Genomic DNA, 13,647 nt, shown 5'->3' with positions numbered 1-13,647 from the left:
GTCACTTTGTTGCTCTTCAAAAGTTCTTAGGAGATGAAGGAATACTTCTCATTTAGCTAGTATTGACATTATTTCAGCTATAAATAGGACTCTCTGACTCACAGCCCCAAAACACTGGGATTGCCTCTGGTACCCAGCTAGAGCTATAATGGGGTGTTTCAAACCAAGTAGAGCCCTGCCAGAGAAAGGCATCAAGTAGCAAACTTAAGTGTAACCTGTTAGTACTCCTGACATTGTTTCTCATAAGAGGGAGACTTAAGTCACAGCGCTAACTTTTAAATGTTCAACTGGAGCAAAGCAAGACAAATTTTCCTCCTTGACAAATGGAGAAAGATCGCATTTTAGCATCCATAGTTGATTCTTATACATAGACATGAACTTTCCTGGTCTCTAATAAATTTGTAAAGCTTCCTATCTAGAATCCTAATAGCTAGTGACTCATTTTCAGGCCAATAGGAAGGAAGGAAGGAAGGAAGGAATGGAGGGAGGGAGGGAGGGAGGGAGGGAGGGAGGGAGGAAGGGAGGGAGGGAGGGAGGGAGGGAGGGAGGGAGGGAAGGAGGACAGTTCCTAAATAGTCTCAGCTGGATTTCCTGATCACTGTGTTATGGGTGTGAAACTAAGGTGCTATGTTAGACATGTACATAAAGAAGTCTGATTTCCATTTCCACCCCCACTGGATAATCGTAAACAATGGATAACATAACAATGACAAGAGCACTATAGCAAAGAGTAGATTCAAGAGATGTCTCTAAATTCCTTTGGAGCTAAAGGAAAACTCTTATCACCATTCCTCACTCCCTAGGAAAAAGTACCAGATTTACCATGTCATTCTTCGTATGCTATTGTCCTTTTCACAGTAACGGCCACTGGTCCTCTGCAGAAATTCCCTGTGACTACGTAGCCCTCAAAGGGCAGTGAGAGCCTAAAATTAAGATGGTCAGAAAGCCAGAGTCTCTGTGTCCTGAATCTCCTCTGTAAGAAACCCTGCAGTAGAAGTCACTGCAACCCCTCAAATATATCTGGTCCTCCCCTAGGGTACACGGCAGGACCAGGCCCTATTCCCCACCCCCCTCCCTTGGAGTTAGGCAAGGCCATGTGACTTGCTTTGGCCAATAAATGCAAACAGAAGTGAAATGTGTCACCCCTGAGTGGGAGCTTCAAAAGCCAACACATGGTTCTTTCTCCCTCCACCACAGAGGCTTGCGGTGTGCCAGATGGCAAGTGCTCTGTGGACCTGGGGTCCCAGAGGGGAACAATGCAGACCAGAGATGCAGCTTGAATGAGACATAGACTCTGCTTGCGCTAAACCTCAGAGAATTGAGGGCTTTTTGTTACCTCCGCATAACTTAGCCCACCCTGACTGACAGAAATGGAAAGTTTACCCAGGACAGGAGCAAGGCCTCACAGGTCTCAGCAGAGCTGCATTAATATGAATAGTTTACCAGCATCAAACACATGCTCTTCTCCAGCACATGTGTGTTCCCTCCCCCTCCCTCTAGCTTTGAATAGTGTGATATTCTTTCTCAGCTATGTAAGCTTTTCCACTGATTAATCTGCTTTCAGGCTCTAACTCCCCAGAGTGGTTGAAAACCCTATAAAAAAAGGACTGCTCTTTTTACATCACTTTTTTCTAAAAAGTCAAAACAAATATGTCTACCCATCATAGGAAGATTTTCCAAGCCTAAGCCCTGCTGGCATACAGAAGTCTGTGTGTGTAAGAGGATAAGCATTTGGTCCTTACTACAGTATACTGTCACAAACTTTGCTCCTGTGCACTGACTACATTTTTTAAGGATCCAAACTTTGTCTTCACGTTCAATTGTAAAAGAAAAACAAAGGCCAGAGTTCCCTGGTGGCCTGGTGACTCGGGTTCAATCCCTGGTCAGGGAACTGAGACCCCAGAAGCTGCGTGGTGCAGCCAAACAAAACAAAACAACAAAAAACAAAAAAAAAAAGCAAAGACATAGCCAATGGAAGCTGCATACTTACCAAAAAAGTACATTTTGCTCACCTTTATAAATTATCAAAATTTGACATAAGCAAAACTCAAAGGCTGCCTTCATAGGCCACTTTTCAAAAACACAGGATAGTTTATTATCTTAATATTCAGTAACCCCATAGTAATTACTAGTGGCTATCAACAGTACCTTGGCCACGTGGCTAGGTGGAAAAGGCACACCTTTGAGCTTTAGCAGAAGTGCCTTTGGCCCTGGCTTCTCCCCTAACGAGCCATGTGTCTTCAGACTCCTTGAACATTAGTTTCTTCATTTTAAAATGAGGGGGAGTCCTTTCTAGCTTTCAAATTCAGATTCTTTGATTGTAACCAGTCTGTTCTTAACTTCACAGGCTTACAGATCATCCAGTTAAATCTTTGGATGATACAGACTTGAAGGAGGTTCACTCCCCAGGGTGGCTGGGCAGCGAGGTCCTGCGTGGGGCAGAATGTGGTCAGTTCACAGTGGCAAAGGGTCTGCTTTGGACCTGAATGGAAACGGAAGGAGACACAGCAAAGCCGGGTGTAAAGCCAGGCCACAAGCACAGACGAGAAACATGCAAATAAGAGATGTGGAGGAACAGGCTTCAGGGCCACAGCAGATGACAGCTGAACACTAGTCGACAACACAACACTTGCTTCAAAAAGACGGGAAAGGGCTTCCCTGGTGGCGCAGTGGTTGAGAGCCCGCCTGCCGAGGTAGGGGACGCGGGTTCATGCCCCGGTCCGGGAAGATCCCACGTGCCGCGGAGCGGCTGGGCCCGTGAGCCGTGGCCGCTGAGCCTGCGCGTCCGGAGCCCGTGCTCCGCAACGGGAGAGGCCAAAACAGTGAGAGGCCCGCGTATTGGAAAAAAAAAAAAAAAGTAAAGACAGGGCTTCCCTGGTGGCGCAGTGGTTGAGAGCCCGCCTGCCGAGGCAGGAGACACGGGTTCGTGCCCCGGTCCGGGAAGATCCCACGTGCCGCGGAGCGGCTGGGCCCGTGAGCCATGGCCGCTGAGCCTGCGCGTCCGGAGCCTGCGCTCCGCAACGGGAGGGACCACAGCGGTGAGAGGCCCGCGTAACGCAAAAAAAAAAAAAAAAAAAAAAAAAGACGGGAAAGCTGTCTGTGTGGGACTGCAGCTCCCCTGAAAGTAGGAGTTCTCTCTCCAATTATGCCTGACTGCTGTCAGTTGTTTGGGAAATGGCAGCTGAGGGAAAAAAAGGTCAAAGAAATCTCTACTACGGGACTTAGCAGTTTAGCATGAAGCAGTGACAAGTAAGGAGGGAGCAGATGAGTACTTTCAGGGGTATGAAGAGTTCTGTCACAGGACAACTATCATCTATTCTTTGTCTCTGTGTAGAGGAGGAGAAAAGGGCACAAAGTACAATTTGGGGGCAGGGGGCATGGACCTTATACATAAGAAGGAAATAACTAATGGTAAACTTTATAGATCTGAAACAATCTGCTCAGGAAAGTTATTTTCTATCCCTAAAGCTCTATGCAATTTTATAAGTATGTATCTATTTAGGATGGTTTAAATGCAATTCTACTAGAGACAAACTGGTCATTCAAATTTCCTTTAACAATCTGACTTATATTGAGTTAAAAAACAACAACAACACTTTCTCCCGTCTATAAACGATTAAAAGTAAAAACAAAGAAGAGCAAGCAACTGAAAACCTAGAAATCCCGTTACCTAAGAAGGCAAACTATTACTTTCCTTCCTGATGTCGAAGTCATTTTGTTTCCCCCATTCAAACTTTATATGCCCATTAAAAGGATTACTGTCGTCATCATGATTCTTATTTTCTCAACATCATCATACTTTTTGCTATTCCACGGTACTGAGGTCAAGATGTTTTCGAAACTGTTAGCTGCCCCCATGAGGAGGTGGTGAGATCATACATATAGCTAGATCGCCCACATTTTTTTCCCCGATGTACCAACTGAACAACAGGAATTTTAATTTCTCCAAAGAAATTTTAATGTATTATTTTATTTTATTTATTTATTTATTTATTTATTTTAATTTCTCAAAATATCGAGCTCAGCAAGGCTACTCATCAAAAATGACAACGACCTCTCTCTCTTCCCTTCTGTTTAGGCTTCACGAACGAGCTCCAGCAAAAGACTCAGAGAACCAATTCACTGGGGAAGTCTCTCCAACACTGTGCTCTCTAAGAACCGTTTGGCCAGGTCTTGGGATGCGGTCTGTGGGGTTCCTACCAGAGTCCAGGAGACGAGACTGGACAGAATCCGGGAGACCGAAGTCGAGGGTTAAGAGTTAAAATACACATCTGAAGCAAAAGGAAACAAAGAAAACACACACACACACATACACCTGCAAACAAGATGTGCCACGGCTTAGGCTAAACTCTTCACTCTCACGAGCTCATTCAAGCCTCAGGACGCGCTCCGCGGTAGCTTCTGCTAACTTCCCCATTTTGCAGATAGAAAACCGAAGAGCATCTTTCCTGGCGCGCCAAGCCTGACTCACCTGGAGTCTTCTTTTCTTTCTGGAGAGGCTTCCCGTCCAGTCGCTGATGCGGCGCATCCTGGCTTTCAGGGTGTCCTTCTTGGAGGGCTCCTCGCTCAGGGCCCTGGACTTGCGGCAGGGAAGGGTGAAGGATGCGAACTGCCCGGGCTCGCCGCGCTCCACGCGGGCCGGCACGTCCATGTCGGAGGCGAAGGAGACGCGGGCGCTGAGGCTGGCACGCGTGCCCATGTAGTCGTCGGAGAGCCGCAGGGCCGCGGGGGCCAGGCTCCCCAGGGTGGCGTCCGGGTACGGTTCCCGGAGGGACGAGAGGGAGGCGCTTTGGCTGAAAGGCTTCGGCGCGTCCCTGGGCGGGGGGCCGGCGTGGAGGCCGGGCTCGGGCTCAGGCTCCGGGGTGCCGGGCGCCGCGAAGGAGCCCTCGGCCTCGCTGACCTCGCCGGCCGGGCCCCAGGGCGAGTCGTACCAGGAGGACTCGGAGCTGAGCGAGCTGCCCTTGCTGGAGCGCGGGCGCGCGGCGGCGGCGGGGGAGGCGCGCGGGCTGGGCGGGGAGCCGGCCGAGTAGCGCAGCAGCTGCACGGGGCCGCCCGAGGCCCCCGGGGCCGCGGCGCCGTGCGGGCCGCCGCTGTGGAATTCCACCCGGAGGCACCCGTCCAGCTTGCCCAGCGTCTTGATTAGCACCCTGGGGCTCTTGCGGTCCTCGCCGGGAGGGGTGGACGCGACGCTCTCGTCCCTGCCGTAGCAGTTGAGAAGGTGCCCATTGCAGCCCCTCGAGGCCGCGTGGTTATCCGCCGGTGGGTGCCCGACGTAGTGGAAGCCGTTCTCGGGGGAGAAAGCAGCATCGTTGGCCTGGAAATCCGAGCCCGAGGCATTGGTCCTGTGCTTGGAGTAGGCACTGCCTTTGGAGACTTTACACGAGGGGCCACCCGGTCGGGATGCGTAAGGCTGATTGCTCTTGAAGTGAGAAAGGCAGCTTCGGGCCAGCGACCTGGACTTGTACCCGGCTCCGCTGCTTCCGTGACCCCATCCGTGCAATGACTTATCATCCTTTGCATGAAGGCCACGGATTTTCAGGGAGCAAGGCTTTTGCTTAGCACCAGTAATAGTATTGCTATGATTTTTAGGTCCTTGAAGGGTGTACTGACTCTCGGAGTTCCCCATTGTAACCTAAATTAAGAACAGTAGCATCAGTAAAGAGTCACGACCTAAATTACCTTCCACTATGACAGAACTTTCTAAAAATATGTTCTTCACATGACAAAGGAACCAAGCAACTTCTTTCTGAACCTGACACAACTCAGAGACGTAAGGACATGAGTGATTTACGGAATTGGTTCTCCTCCTAAAATGCAGGTCGTCGGCCAGAGAAACAGTACTGCCAGCTCCTGTGCTAGTGATTTTTAAGCACACAATCTGTTGTCTGATGTTAATTCAGAAACTGAAAAGGCATAGGAATCAGCTTAAGACAGAGACCTCCTACAGGCTTGGTATTGGGAGGTTTTGAACCAATGATTCTTTTTTTTTTTTTTTTTTTTTTTTTTTTTTGCGGTACGCGGGCCTCTCACTGCTGCGGCCTCTCCCGTTGCGGAGCATGGGCTCCAGACGCGCGAGCCCAGCAGCCATGGCTCACGGGCCCAGCCGCTCCGCGGCACGCGGGATCCTCCCAGACCGGGGCACGAACCCGCGTCCCCTGCATCGGCAGGCGGACTCTCAACCACTGCACCACCAGGGAAGCCCGAACCAATGATTCTTGAAGAGAAAAATGAGGGAAAAATATCTTTACTCTGTCACTCCAATATAATGATTTTTCAGTGACCACACAAGATATATTTTCATTATACACAAGCTACTGGAAGAGCTCATACCATACCCCAATATAAGTGATTACTGCTGAAAAATGACCACATATGTAATAACATGACTCGGTACCATACTATGTTGGAGCTTTCATGCACCCACACAGAGTAGGATATCGAAAAGGATAAGGACTAGAAGTTCTCAAAAACTAAACTGAGGGCTTCCCTGGTGGCGCAGTGGTTAAGAATCCGCCTGCCAATGCAGGGGACACGAGTTCGAGCCCTGGTCCGGGAAGATCCCACGTGCCGCGGAGCAACTAAGCCCGTGCACCATGAGCCTGCGCTCTAGAGCCCGCGAGCCACAGCTACTGAAGTCCGCATGCCTAGAGCCTGTGCTCCACAACAAGCGAAGCCACCACAATGAGAAGCCGGCGCACAACAAAGAGTAGCCCCCGCTCACCGCAACTAGAGAAAGCCTGCGCGCAGCAACGAAGACCCAATGCAGCCAAAAATAAATAAATAAATTTATTAAAAAAAAAAAAAAAAAAACTAAACAGATGGAAAAAAGGGGAGGAAAATACAAGCTCTCATTTGGGTCAGAAAAACATTCTAATGAAACATCTCTAGAGCTTTTCTAAAGACTTTAAGGGCTCTCACTTTAGAACCTGATGATAGAAAAAAGTCTGAAGCTGACTTGTTAGAATGTGGGTATTAAAAAAAAAAACTGTTAGATTCTTTCAATTCCCTTTAAAACCCCAATTTGCTTAAGGAGTCTATTAGTTAAGCCAAATTCAAGGTGAAACTTGATCCAACACCCCCCCCCGGCACCCCACCCTCAGTTTTTTATTCTAACCAGTATTATCACTGTTTGAGGCAAGTTGGAGGTCATGTTTCCAAATATATGTAGTAGGTTTTTCATTTTAATTCTTTTGTACCTAAGAATGTACAGCCACAAAATTCAAAAGGGCTGACGCTTCTTTGGTGGCAATTATCAGTTTAAAACGCAAATAATGGGAATAATTAAACCTTTACGAATCCTCTAAATCACAGTCATGCAACTCGACATGAACCGCAGCTCCCGCGAGCAAGATTTACCTGCAGTCTGGTTTGTGCGCTGAGGGAGATTAATGGTCAGTCGAGCTGACAGGGTCCTGGGAGCAAGGCAGCATGGTTAGCAAGTGAGAGGAGGGAGTCCATGAAATGATCCTGAAAAACAGAAATCGGAGTAAAACTCTGCCAAGCGTTTTACACCCATTACACGAAGGTTTCATGTAAATTACGTGAAGAAACAACAGGTGCCCAGGATCCCTGTCAAAATAATAAATGGAATGTCGGTGAGCAGCGAGATCCATCGGCGTTGTTTGGAAGCTGTGAAGGAAGCCAGGACCAACCCCTCACCCCTTACCCCCTCCCCCCGCCCTCCTCCCACCCCCACCTTGCAAAGGCCTTTCACTCCACACAGTCTGCATTCAAAATGTACGCCTTTGTTTCAGGGGAGAGCAGGTGAAAGTGCTGCCCTGAGTCATGGCTCATCTGTCACCACCACCGCTAGGAAAACAACTCGTAGAAGCATCGTCCTCGTGTGGCGAGAACGGTCCCTGCTGTTCTCCATTTGACGAAGCAGCCAAAACAAAACCCAAAATGTAGAGTCATAGGGAAACAGCCCTTGGCTAAAATAATGCGTGTCAGAGAGGTGGACCCAGTCGATGAGATTTAAAGGTTTTCTCCAGCACCTGCTTGGGTCTCACTGCACAGGGCTAGAGGTAGGAAGCCCACTTTTGAGGGCAAGAGGGGGGGGCTTGGGGTGCTGTGCTCACTGCTGGACACAAAGCCTTTATTTCCGCCACAGACAGAGCGCGAGAAGAGCAGTGAGGGGCCACTAGTGACTTTTTTCCTCTCAAAAAGATTTTTTATTTGTAATTGTGGTACAACACATGTAACATTTACCATCTGAACCAATTTCAAGTGTACAGACAGGAATGCGAAGCACGTTCACATCGTTATGCGATCCATCTCCAGAATGCTTTTCATCTTGCAAAACGAAATCTCCGTACATTAAACAACTCCCCACCTCCCCCTCTCCCCCACCTCCCCAGCCCCTTGTAACAACTATTCTATTTTCTGTCTCTCTGAATTTGATAGCTCTAGGTACATTACGTAAGTGGAATCATACAGGATTTGTTGTTTGTGACTGGCTCATTTCATTTAGCATAATGTCTTCAAGGCTCATCTGTGTTGTAGCATGCATCAGAATTTCCTTCCTTTTAAAGGCTGAATAATATTCCATTGTACGTGTACACAATTTGTTTATCCATTCATCTGTAAAGGGATAACTAGAGACTGCTTTCTACCTCTTGGCCATTGTGAATAATGCTGCTGTGAACATAGATATACAAGTATCTCTTCAATACTCTGCTTTTACTTCCTTTGGGCATATACCCAGAAATGGAATTGCTGGATCATATGGTAATTCTAGTTTTCATTTTTCAAGGAGCCACCATACTGTTTCCCACAGCAGCAGCACTATTTTACATTCCCACCAACAGTTCACAGACTTCTAATTTCTTTACATCTTCGCCACTACTTGTGATTTTCTATTTGTTTGTTTTATATAGTGGCCATCCTACAGTGTGAGGAGATATCTTACTGTGGTTTTGATTTGCATTTCCCTAATGATTAGTGATGTTGAGCATCTTTTTTATGCGCTTGTTGGCCACTTGTATAGCTTCTTTGGAGGGTTCGATGGTGACTTTTAAAGGTCATGAAGCACTGGCACGGGACCTAAGTGTGTCCAACGAGGCCAAAGACACAAGTCTATCTGGGACGATCCACACACACACATTTTAAATTGAAAAAAAAATTTTTTAATGTCAAAGATTTCCCACTTGGGCATCAGCAGGAGATCTAACAGTCTTTATAAAGACTGAGGCCAGCATCTAACTAACAAGGTCTGAAATGGTACCTACTACATTACTGACCACACCTTCCCGTGGGCAGCTCTCCCAAACATCTAAAAGGCAGAAGAGCCACTGGCTGAGCTGACACTAAAAAGCAGCCCCCGTGATACCTCTGACACGGGAGCTAGAACACAAGAACCCCACCTTTTGAAAGTTCAAAACCTGAGTTGTCTGTCTTTTCTCAGCTACACTCTTTTAACACAGGAACTGAAAGTGGCCAGAGACGCTCCCAGCTGCCGGGTCTGAGACCTCACACAGTAAGCTGATGGGCGTGAGCCTCTGTGCTTGTGTACTTTCAACAAGACCAAAGTCTGGAGGTGACCCACAGGTGAAAGTCTCCTGGGCGGCTCTTTGTCAGGCCCTTCTGATCCCAGGATCACGTGCCCAAAGACGAGCACACGCAGCGCCGGCTCAAGGCCCCCAACGCAGCGGCATAAAGCTGCCACTGAGAGAGGGTCCCGCTGGGTCAGCCGCTCAAGGACACACAAAGACAGGGGTTCAAAGGCGCAGAATGGCTCAGGGTTGGAAGTTTATGCCCCGGCAGCAGACTGTAACCTCAACTTGTCTTACTCCTTTTGAAGTTATAAATAGCTTAATTTTAAATTTCATGTCCTATTTTAAAACACAGAGCCCTGAACCCTGTCCTTTCTGAGGTGCTGTCCATTAAGGTCTGCAACTTTGGGGCTCACAGAGGCATCCAATAAACACCTGTTGAATTGAATGAAAGCAACTTCACCTGTTAGAAGGTTGATCTGGGCACCAACTAAGAGCAGGAATCATCCCAACAGGATCTGGCTGAAAAGACTGATGTATTAATCCATGAGGCGATGCCTCAATAATTAACACAGTACTGCCGGGAGGAAAGCCGAAAGGCGGATACAACGTGCAATGTGACATGTGGACAATGCTGACCAGCTGTTCAACATCCCTAGTCAATCAATCCCACAAAAGGAAGACAGCCTTAAACTGTAGCAAGAAGAATTTATCTAATATTTATGAGGAATTTATTGACACAGAAGGGTAATCTCTGAGGGAAACTTTAGATCTGTCCCTGAGGAGTTTGGCAAATTGAACTGCAATTTATCTGTCATGCTTCAGCTGTGATTTTTTTTTTTTGGCTGAAAGCAAGAGAATAAACAGGTCAGGTTTTCTGCAACCCTGACTCTCTGAACTCTTTTACTAAGGGAATTTTATGGTATTCAAGTTTAAAAAAAAATTTATTGATAGAAAGCAGGCTGACAATATCAAAATGACAGATTTCCTGTGAAATTTTTTAAAAAGAAAAGAAATAGCTAAAAGCCCCCAACAGGAAAAAGCATGCACACTGGGTATACTATTAACCTGCAGTAACACATATCAGGTACACGAATGTACACCAAGGCCCACAGTTGACCCAGAGAAAATTTAAGTGACGTCACTCAGGAATAAATGAAAGGGTGCTATGGCTGTGTATACTTCACAAATATTCTATGCTGTGTATACACTTTTGTTTCCAATTATTTTTTATTTATTGAATAATTATAATAAAATATTGGAATTTTAAAAGATTGATCACAATCTCCTGAACCTAAAAGCAACCCCTGTCTTTTGTTTTCTACATTCCCTTCCAAGCCCCAATCTTATGAATGTGCTATGTAGCTTTTTAAGCTAAAATCACAAACAAGAATGGAAGTTTTTTTTCCTTTTTTTAAAAATGGAAGTATAGTTGATTTACAACGTTGTGTTAGTTTCAGGTGTACAGCAAAGTGATTCATATACATATGATTCAGTTATATATATATGTATTTATATGTGTGTATATATATATATATATATACACCTCACATATACATTCTTTTTCAGATTCTTTTCCCTTATACTTTATTACAAAATATTGAGTATAGTTCCCTGTACCATACAGTAGGTCCTTGTCATCTATTTTATATATAGTACTGTTGTATATGTTAATCCCAAACTCCTAATTTAAACTTTTTTAAATTGCAATCAATTACCACCCCAGAAATGCCCAGCAATGTGGAGGAATTCCACAAATGCGTCATCAGAATCCCAGCAGCCAGTGGGACCTACTGAATCTCACAGCAGGAATCTTTCAGGAGGAAATTCAAGATTTACCTTTTCTTCACTGGCCTTGAGCTTCGGCTTGAGCTGATGTGTCAGATTGCCAAATCCTCTGCTTCCACGTAACACAGAGTTCAGAGCAAAGGCAACGAAAATCCTCCAACTCTGCTTGGTCTCTGCCTGTGCCGCCCGCCCAGATGGAGCAACTAACTACAGGGACATCAGAGACGACCCGAGCAGGCCAGATGGGGCTGCGAGGAGGGCTGGGGGCGGACTGGTGACGGCCAGCAGCACGGAGGCCTGGGGACACGAACAAAAGCCAGACTTCCGGCTTGGCGAGGCCGTGAAGGGGGCTCCACAAGATATCAACAAGGCTTCTCCTGTAATTTTGGAAAGATTTTTATACTGAAAGAGGAGCCTCATCATTGGACAAGACAAACATTTCAGATAGTGGGAAGAGCTGGAAAAAAAGATAAGAAAAGGACTAGCCATTAATCATAACAATATCTACTCGGTTCCCTTTACTTAGGGGTGGGAGGCTGAGGGGAGCTTCACTCATTAAGGAGACAAATCTCAGGATCCCTGTCTGGTTTGTGTCACAGAACTTGGGTTTAAGACTTGCTTCCAGCTCTTAAGTAACATGTGAGTTTTAGGTCGAACTACTTATGCTTTCTGAATCTCTCTTTCTGCATTTGCAACTTGAGGATAAAAATATCTGTCCTGCCTACTTCACGGATAGAGAATCAAGTGTGGAAATACACGTGAAACCACCAAAAAAACTGTGAAACACAAACATACAGTACTATTATTAATTGTTAGTGATAAAATTTGACTTGGTGTACTATGATAGCAGATCTTATAACAGTCTGCTGTTTCATTTTATTGACTATTAATCGGTACATTAATTATTACATATGTTTATATATATAAATTTGGAACTTTCCAAGTTCCACTGTCAGCACTGATTTTGATTTTGATCAATTCTCCAATAATCACAGCATATAAAACTATCTAATTTGCTACACACGTGTCAAATGTCAACAGAAACAATGACACAAACCATGTACTTGTATTATTACATGCTAGAAAGTGTAGAAATGTAACCTAAGTGTTCACTGAACAACTGGCGAATGTCAGCCACGGCGATCCTGGTCCCCAGGGGACATTTGGCAATATCGAGGAACATTTTTGGCTGTCCCGCGGGGCACTGGCCTCGAGCCGGGAGAGTTCTGAGGTGCTGTTAACCATCTTACAACGCACAGGACAGTCCCCACAAGAAACGATTACTTCACTCCATACGTCATCGGTGTTGAGGCTGAGAAACGCTGCCTTAAGATGTTACTGCCTGTCTCATTAAAAACACTAAAATACAAGAACAAATATGCCGAAAAAATCTAAAACCAAAGCATTCCAACTCTGTCAAGGACCCAAACTTACTCACGAACTCTGTAAATACAGCCGGAACCTGCTTCTCCCATCTTGCCTCAAGGAAGCGCACTCGAAGAAGCTCGTTTCTAATCGTAAGAAAACTTGAACCCCGTTTGTACGAGGAGGCAGGAGAAAGGAACATCTGGTCTCCGTAGGAATAGTGCTGAGGGAGAGTAACCCTTATAAATAAAGTGGGCAGAAAGTGGGCTCTGCTAAGGGCCTCAAAAGCTAAGCATCCACTGTGGAACCCCCTTGGGTCTATTTCACTTCAGCAGGATTCCTTCCAAATGCATATTAACAGATGAAAAGACAAACCAATCTGCAGCAAGGGATGCCTAACAGGACCTCAGTCGACAAACATGGCTGGTATTCAGCAGGGGAAAAGCAATAAATTCCACAGAGACGATAGCCTAGCTTTTTGCATAGTTCATCACCTTAGTAAGCCAATTTCTCGCACGCAGGGTCTCAGCACTCACACCTGTTTTCATAAAAAAATCTTTAACATCTGCAGCATTGCTTACAGAAGTGTTTGTCCAAGGGTTCATGATGCATTGTTGGCTCATGAAATTCATTGAATGATTTAATACCAGTATTTTCAAAGGACTAGAATAGAACAGGAATGGAGCAGAGACTATAATAAAATAGAAAATAGAGAACTGTATCCCAATAATGGTAAAAATTGTTCTATGACATTAAATTTTTTTGTGTGCTTGTATGTTTGCCTGTATACTGGGTGGTGAAGTAAAACTATATCTCCTTGAGTAATGATCTGAAAAAAGAACTTGAAAACAATGATTTATAAAACCGCAAGTAGCAGTTTCATCAGAATGGCACATCCATTCTAATAAGACTCAGGGACAACCCAAGTCTAGAGAGTCTTGAAACATCCCAAAAAATCATCACCCAAGGCAAACACTTCAGCTAGAGAGAAGAAGAGCGAGAG

At 45.8% G+C, this 13,647-nt stretch overlaps 1 protein-coding gene across 11 annotated transcripts in view; it reads right to left on the bottom strand.

Moving 5' to 3' along the window:
• Positions 1 to 13,647, bottom strand: part of TIAM2 (TIAM Rac1 associated GEF 2) — a 262,812-nt gene that overhangs the window by 102,070 nt on the left and 147,095 nt on the right. For 9 of the 11 annotated variants that reach the window (XM_067011043.1, XM_067011041.1, XM_067011042.1 and 6 more), the window contains 2 exons: positions 7,357 to 7,467; positions 4,472 to 5,632 (listed from right to left, as the gene is read on the bottom strand). In XM_067011043.1, coding sequence (XP_066867144.1) covers positions 4,472 to 5,626 — 1,155 coding nt within the window. In that variant the 5' untranslated portion in view covers positions 5,627 to 5,632; positions 7,357 to 7,467. Of the gene's footprint in view, positions 1 to 2,148; positions 2,483 to 4,471; positions 5,633 to 7,356; positions 7,468 to 11,330; positions 11,428 to 13,647 lie in introns of those variants that run through there. The other 2 variants (XM_067011046.1, XM_067011051.1) reach the window with 2 other exon arrangements.

Source organism: Kogia breviceps, chromosome 13 (assembly GCF_026419965.1).
Source record: "Kogia breviceps isolate mKogBre1 chromosome 13, mKogBre1 haplotype 1, whole genome shotgun sequence".
Classification (NCBI taxonomy): domain Eukaryota; kingdom Metazoa; phylum Chordata; class Mammalia; order Artiodactyla; family Physeteridae; genus Kogia; species Kogia breviceps.
Note: the sequence above shows the minus strand (reverse complement) of the source record. Positions and strands in the feature narration are given on the sequence as shown.